At 39.9% G+C, this 8,203-nt stretch overlaps 1 protein-coding gene across 1 annotated transcript in view; it reads left to right on the top strand.

Moving 5' to 3' along the window:
* Nucleotides 1-8,203, top strand: part of BEND2 (BEN domain containing 2) — a 119,106-nt gene that overhangs the window by 64,526 nt on the left and 46,377 nt on the right. Inside the window, exons 8-11 of the mRNA XM_028482885.1 lie at nucleotides 350-427; nucleotides 2,016-2,093; nucleotides 4,023-4,100; nucleotides 5,505-5,612. Coding sequence (XP_028338686.1) covers nucleotides 350-427; nucleotides 2,016-2,093; nucleotides 4,023-4,100; nucleotides 5,505-5,612 — 342 coding nt within the window. The remainder of the gene's footprint in view (nucleotides 1-349; nucleotides 428-2,015; nucleotides 2,094-4,022; nucleotides 4,101-5,504; nucleotides 5,613-8,203) is intronic.

Raw genomic sequence — 8,203 nt, 5'->3', positions numbered from 1 at the left:
GCTCAGCGGCCATGGCTCACGGGCCCAGCCGCTCCGCAGCACGTGGGATCTTCCCGGACCGGGGCACGAACCCGTTTCCCCTGCATCAGCAGGCGGATTCTCAACCACTGCGCCACCAGCGAAGCCCCTTTCTCCTTCTTAATGCTCCAGAATTCTATTATAGATTTTCTGCTAGAATGTCTTCTTGTAGCTATTTTTAAAGTATAAGTCAGTTAGTGACAAATACTTGTGGTTTTCCTTTGTCTGTCAATATCTATTTTTGTTTCATTACGGGAGGATAGTTTCATCAGCTATAGGTATGAGGGTGGGAGTCTTTTCTCACAGCATTTGAAAAACGTTTTCCTTACAGAAATATTGGAGAAAGCAGAAAGCAGCCTGAAAGATTACACTCAGATGAAATACCCAGTTTTGTTGGACGGTGACAGTGGTAAGTTACTTCATATTTCTTCATCCCTCCCAATTTTGGTGAGTTTGTAATGATACATGTTACAAGTAGCCCGATTTAATCTAGGTTTATTAACACCCTTAATATGAGCTAGTGGTAGCTTTTCCTAATTAAAAAGTAAAAGGTTTACTTTAAGAAGATTTTAGCTGGCAAGTGGGGAGCATTATATTTGTTCCTGTCCAATGTGTATGCTTTTTGTTCCTTTTTAATTGCATTATTGCAAGTGGCTGGAACCTCCAGTCTTATGTTGAATAAGAGTGGTGAGAGTGGACATCCTTGCTTGGTTTCTGATCTTGGGAAGAAAGCATTCAGTCTTTCACCACTTAATATGATGTGAACTTTGGGTTTTGATGGATGATCATTATTAAGTTGGGGTGGTTTCCCTCTCTTCCTAACTTGCTGAGAGTTTTTTGCAAATGTTTTCTCTATGTCCATGATCACATGGTTTTTGTTCGTTAGCCTGCTGATATGATGGAGTATATTGATAGGTTTTCCATTGTTGGACCAGCCTTGCATACCTGGGTTAAATCCTACTTGGTCATGGTGTATAATTCTTTGAATACATAATTGATTTGGTTTGCAAACATTAGATTAAGAATTTATGTGTCCAAGTCCATGGAAGATATTGGTGTGTAGTTTTCTTTTTTGTGTGTTATCTCTGTGTGGTTTTGGTATCAGAGCATAGTAGCCTCATAAAATGAGTGAGGATTTCCCCCTCTTGTATTTTATGGAGGAGTAAATGATAAATTAGTGTTAATTCTTTAAATGATTGGTAAAAATCTCCAGTGAAATCCTCCGGGCTTGTAGATACCTTTTTGGGAGCTTTTTAATTGCAAATTTGCTATCTTTGAGGGTTATAGGACTCTTTAGATTATCTATGTCATCGTCGTTGAATTTTAGTATTTGTAATTTTGGAAGTATTAGTCCATTTCTTCTAAGTTATCAAATTTATGAGGGCAAAGTGGATTGTAGTATTCCCTATTATCCTTTTTTTTCTTTTTTTAAAATTAATTAATGAATTAATTTTTGGCTGCGTTCGGTCTTCGTTACTGGGTGCGGGCTCTCTCTAGTTGCTGCGAGCGGGGGTTACACTTTGTTGCGGTGCGTGGGCTTCTCCTTGCGATGGCTTTTGTTGTTGCGGAGCACGGGCTCTAGGTGCCTGGACTTCAGTAGTTGTGGCACGAGGGCTCAGTAGTTGTGTCTGCGGGCCCTAGAGCTCAGGCTCAGTAGTTGTTGTGCACGGGCTTAGTTGCTCCGCGGCATGTGGGATCTTCCCGGACCGGGGCACGAACCTGTTTCCCCTGCATCAGCAGGCGGATTCTCAACCACTGCGCCACCAGCGAAGCCCCTTTCTCCTTCTTAATGCTCCAGAATTCTATTATAGATTTTCTGCTAGAATGTCTTCTTGTAGCTATTTTTAAAGTATAAGTCAGTTAGTGACAAATACTTGTGGTTTTCCTTTGTCTGTCAATATCTATTTTTGTTTCATTACGGGAGGATAGTTTCATCAGCTATAGGTATGAGGGTGGGAGTCTTTTCTCACAGCATTTGAAAAACGTTTTCCTTACAGAAATATTGGAGAAAGCAGAAAGCAGCCTGAAAGATTACACTCAGATGAAATACCCAGTTTTGTTGGACGGTGACAGTGGTAAGTTACTTCATATTTCTTCATCCCTCCCAATTTTGGTGAGTTTGTAATGATACATGTTACAAGTAGCCCGATTTAATCTAGGTTTATTAACACCCTTAATATGAGCTAGTGGTAGCTTTTCCTAATTAAAAAGTAAAAGGTTTACTTTAAGAAGATTTTAGCTGGGCATGCAGTTGTAAAAAATAATGCAGAGAGATCGTGTGTATACTTTACTCGGTTTTCCCCAAAGATAACACCTTGCAATACTATAGTACAATATCACAACCAGGATATAGACATTGATAAAATCCGCAGATTTTTATTGAGATGTCTTCAGTTTTATTTGTATTTGTGTGTGTTTATGTTGGTGTGTGTGTGTGTATGTGTATTCAGTTTTATATAATTTCATGACATCCTCCATCACACTGAAGTATCAGAACATTTCCATCACCACAAGGATTCTCCCTTTTGCCCTTTAAAACCACACCCACCTTTGTCCTCTCATGCTCGTACCCCTACCATGCCTGTCCCTGCCCTCAGCAACTACTAATCTGTTTTCCTTCTTTATAATTTTGTCATTTCAAGAGTTTTACATAGACTCACATAGTATGTAACCTTTTGGGACTGCCTTTTTTCACTCACCGTAATTCCCTCGAGAGTCATCTAGGTTGCTGTGTATATCAGTCCTCTTTTATTTTTGAGTACTACTCCACGGTATGGGTGTACCATGGCTTGTCTGTCTGTTCACCAGTTGAAGGATGCCTGGGTTGTTTCCCATTTTTGTTTTTTGCAAATGTTTTCTCTATGTCCATGATCACATGGTTTTTGTTCGTTAGCCTGCTGATATGATGGAGTATATTGATAGGTTTTCCATTGTTGGACCAGCCTTGCATACCTGGGTTAAATCCTACTTGGTCATGGTGTATAATTCTTTGAATACATAATTGATTTGGTTTGCAAACATTAGATTAAGAATTTATGTGTCCAAGTCCATGGAAGATATTGGTGTGTAGTTTTCTTTTTTGTGTGTTATCTCTGTGTGGTTTTGGTATCAGAGCATAGTAGCCTCATAAAATGAGTGAGGATTTCCCCCTCTTGTATTTTATGGAGGAGTAAATGATAAATTAGTGTTAATTCTTTAAATGATTGGTAAAAATCTCCAGTGAAATCCTCCGGGCTTGTAGATACCTTTTTGGGAGCTTTTTAATTGCAAATTTGCTATCTTTGAGGGTTATAGGACTCTTTAGATTATCTATGTCATCGTCGTTGAATTTTAGTATTTGTAATTTTGGAAGTATTAGTCCATTTCTTCTAAGTTATCAAATTTATGAGGGCAAAGTGGATTGTAGTATTCCCTATTATCCTTTTTTTTCTTTTTTTAAAATTAATTAATGAATTAATTTTTGGCTGCGTTCGGTCTTCGTTACTGGGTGCGGGCTCTCTCTAGTTGCTGCGAGCGGGGGTTACACTTTGTTGCGGTGCGTGGGCTTCTCCTTGCGATGGCTTTTGTTGTTGCGGAGCACGGGCTCTAGGTGCCTGGACTTCAGTAGTTGTGGCACGAGGGCTCAGTAGTTGTGTCTGCGGGCCCTAGAGCTCAGGCTCAGTAGTTGTTGTGCACGGGCTTAGTTGCTCCGCGGCATGTGGGATCTTCCCGGACCGGGGCACGAACCTGTTTCCCCTGCATCAGCAGGCGGATTCTCAACCACTGCGCCACCAGCGAAGCCCCTTTCTCCTTCTTAATGCTCCAGAATTCTATTATAGATTTTCTGCTAGAATGTCTTCTTGTAGCTATTTTTAAAGTATAAGTCAGTTAGTGACAAATACTTGTGGTTTTCCTTTGTCTGTCAATATCTATTTTTGTTTCATTACGGGAGGATAGTTTCATCAGCTATAGGTATGAGGGTGGGAGTCTTTTCTCACAGCATTTGAAAAACGTTTTCCTTACAGAAATATTGGAGAAAGCAGAAAGCAGCCTGAAAGATTACACTCAGATGAAATACCCAGTTTTGTTGGACGGTGACAGTGGTAAGTTACTTCATATTTCTTCATCCCTCCCAATTTTGGTGAGTTTGTAATGATACATGTTACAAGTAGCCCGATTTAATCTAGGTTTATTAACACCCTTAATATGAGCTAGTGGTAGCTTTTCCTAATTAAAAAGTAAAAGGTTTACTTTAAGAAGATTTTAGCTGGGCATGCAGTTGTAAAAAATAATGCAGAGAGATCGTGTGTATACTTTACTCGGTTTTCCCCAAAGATAACACCTTGCAATACTATAGTACAATATCACAACCAGGATATAGACATTGATAAAATCCGCAGATTTTTATTGAGATGTCTTCAGTTTTATTTGTATTTGTGTGTGTTTATGTTGGTGTGTGTGTGTGTATGTGTATTCAGTTTTATATAATTTCATGACATCCTCCATCACACTGAAGTATCAGAACATTTCCATCACCACAAGGATTCTCCCTTTTGCCCTTTAAAACCACACCCACCTTTGTCCTCTCATGCTCGTACCCCTACCATGCCTGTCCCTGCCCTCAGCAACTACTAATCTGTTTTCCTTCTTTATAATTTTGTCATTTCAAGAGTTTTACATAGACTCACATAGTATGTAACCTTTTGGGACTGCCTTTTTTCACTCACCGTAATTCCCTCGAGAGTCATCTAGGTTGCTGTGTATATCAGTCCTCTTTTATTTTTGAGTACTACTCCACGGTATGGGTGTACCATGGCTTGTCTGTCTGTTCACCAGTTGAAGGATGCCTGGGTTGTTTCCCATTTTTGGCTGTTTGGAGTAAAGCTACTATGAACGCTCATGGATAGGTTTCTATATGCACATCAGTTTTCATTTCTCTGGGCTACCACCCAAGAGCACAGTAGCTGGGTCCTATGGTAATAGTAAGTTGAGTTTTGTAAAATACTGGCAAACTGTTTTCCAGTGTAGCTGTACCATTTTACATTCCCACCAGTAATGTATGAATGATCTAGTTTCTTTGCATGTGCATTTCTGCTCTTTCTTTTTATTATTCTTATGATTAAAAAAGTTCGTTTGGCTGCACCACGCAGCATGTAGGATGTTAGTTCCCTGACCAGGGATGAAATCCGTGCCCCCTGCAGTGGAAGCACTCAGTCTTAACCACTGGACCGCCAGGGAAGTCCCTGTGGATTTTGTTCTTTCTTCCTTCCTCATGCTCCAAGCTTCCTTCCTTCATTATATCCTTTTGTTCAGATGAGTTTCCTTTAGCCAGTTTTTAAGGGTAAGTCAGTCAGTAACAGTTTTTTTTAGCTTTCCTTTGTCTGCGGATGTCTTTATTTTTCCTTCATTCCTGACGGATAGTTTTGCCTGAAATAAAAATTACTGTTGAGATTTCTTATCTTTCAGCACTTGAAAATGTTTTACTTATCAAAATGTTGTTCAAACAGAATCCGGCACAGAAATGGGTTGTGAGACAATGAATTATCCAACGGTACAGGAAGATGACAGCGACGAAGATACTGATTCAGAAAATTCCTTCCCCAACCCTGGTTTTGGTGAGTTTGAAATGATCCCTATTATGATACACTCTAATCTAGATCCATCAGCATTCTTAATATTAATTGTTAGTGACTGCTTTTTCAACATTAAACATTTCATTTGGAGATATTTCAGAATCACATGTAGTTGAAAGAAAAAATAGAGAGATCCTGTGTACCCTTTACCGAATACCTCCCAATAGTAGTATTCTGCAAAAATATAGTAGAATAACACAACTAGGATTTTGACATTGATATGACCACAGATCTCTTCAGATGACCCCAGCTTTACTTGTATTTATTTGTGTGTGTGTCTGTGTGTGTGCATGTAGTTCTCTGCACTTCTTTTTTTTGTTTGTTTTTTGTTTTTTTTGCGGTACACGGGCCTCTCACTCCTATGGCCTCTCCCGTTGTGGAGCACAGGCTCCGGAGGCGCAAGATCAGCGGCCATGGCTCACGGGCCCAGCCGCTCTGCGCCGCATGTGGGATCTTCCCGGACCGGGGCACGAACCCGTTTCCCCTGCATCGGCAGGCAGACTCAGGAACCCTCTTTTGGCTTTTTATAACCACACCCACCTCCTTCTTGTCATTCCTTCCCTGCCTTCATCTTTAATCCATCCAAATAAGAATGTGTTCTCCGTCTTTACAATTTTGTAATTGCAGGACAATGTTCTATTAATGGAGTCATATAGTAGTTAATATTTAAGGATTGCCTTTTTCTCACTCAGCATAATTCCCTGGAGATTCATCCACGTTGCTGCATGTATCAGTAGTTCCTTCCTTTTTATTGCTGAGCACAACCATGATTTGTTTATCTCTTCACCTCGTGAGGGACATCTGGTTTGTTTCCAGTCTTTAGCTATTTGTTAGGAGTCAAGTTGCTGTGAACATTCACGTGCAAGTTTTTGTCTGAACGCAGTTTTCATTTCCCTGTGATAAAGGCCCAAGAGCAGAGTTGCTGGGTAGTATGATAATTGCCTGTTTAGTTTTAAAAGAAACGGACAAGCTATTTTCAGAATGAGTGATTTTACATTCCCTCCAGCAATGTATAAGTGATTCATTTTCTCTGCATCCTCACCAGCATTGGGTGTTTTCACTATTTTGAAAAATTTATCCATTCTGGTAGGTGTATAGTGTACTAATATTTCATTGTGGGTTTAATATGCATTTGCCTTTGGATAGTGGTATACAACATGTTTACATGTGCTACTTTTCCATCTGTATGTTCTTTCTTTGAAATATCTGTTTGTCTTATAATTTGTTTTTCTTTTTTTTTTTTTACTGCTGACTTTTGGGAGTTGTTTAGATATTTGTGGATACTGTTCTTGTGTTGGATATGTGGTTTGCAAATATTTTCTTCCTTTTCGCAGGTTTCCTTTTCATACTGTTTACAGGTTTTTTTTGTTTTGTTTTGTTTTACAGAGAGAAAGTTTTTAATTTTTGTAAGGTTCCCGCTGTATTTTCCTTTTATGGATTTTACTTTAGGTATCGCATCTATAAACTTTTTGTTTAGTTGTTGATCCCACATTTTTTCTCCTTTGCTTTTTTCTAAAGGTTTTATATTTTACATTTCACATTTGCATTAATTTTGTTTAATATGTGAGATGTAGGTTGAGGTTCTATTTTTTTTGGCCTACGGCTATCCAGTTGCTGCAGTACCATCTTTGCTCCATTGAATTGCTTTTGTACCTTAATCAACAACCAGTTAGGCATATTTGTGTAGATCTATTTCTGTGATCTCTATTGCGTTCCACTGATCTCTGTTTCTACCCCCTTGCCAAACCACAACCTTGTGATTATTGTTGTTATACAGTAAGCCTTGCCATCAGGTAGAATGATTCCTCCTACTTTTCTTCTTGTTTTCAAAATCATTTTAAATAAGGTAGATCCTGTGCCTTTCCATCCTAATTTTATTTATTTATTTAGTTAAAAAATATGTATTTATTTGGTTGCCCTGGGTCTGAGTTGCGGCATGTGTGCTCCTTAGTTGCGGTACTTGGGCTCCTTAGTTGTGGCATGCGAACTCAAACGCTTCGTTGCGGCATGGATGTGGGATCTCGTTCCCTGAGCAGGGAGTGAACCCGGGCCCCCTGCATTGGGAGCGCGGAGCCTTAATAACTCCTGAGCAACCAGGGAAGTGTCCCCCATCCTAATTTTAGAATAAGCTTGTGTATGTTTCTCCCCAGAATTGCTGGGATTTTGATGGAAATTGTGTTAAAATCACAGTTCAAGTTGAGAAGAACTGACATCTTGCGTATATTGAGTGTTCTCCTCCATGAGCATTGTATGTCTGTCTGTCTGTCTGTAGGTATTGAGATCTTCTTTGATTTTTTAAATCATCATTTTGTTATTTTCAGGATATAGATCCTATACATCTTTTAAAAATAAGCTTGTACTTGGCACGTCCCTGGTGGCGCGGTGGTTAAGAATCCACATGCCAGTGCAGGGGATGTGGGTTCGATCCCTGGTCCCGGAAGATCCCACATGCCGTGGAGCATCTAAGCCCGTGTGCCTCAACTACTGAGCCCGTGCACTAGAGCCCGTGCTCCGCAACAAGAGAAGCCACAGCAATGAGAAGCTCCCTCGCCGCAACGAAGAGTAGCGTCCGC

This window comes from Physeter macrocephalus, chromosome 21 (assembly GCF_002837175.3).
Source record: "Physeter macrocephalus isolate SW-GA chromosome 21, ASM283717v5, whole genome shotgun sequence".
In the NCBI taxonomy this organism is placed as follows: domain Eukaryota; kingdom Metazoa; phylum Chordata; class Mammalia; order Artiodactyla; family Physeteridae; genus Physeter; species Physeter macrocephalus.
The sequence above is the reverse complement of the archived record's forward strand: the minus strand, read 5'-3'. Positions and strand labels throughout refer to the sequence as shown.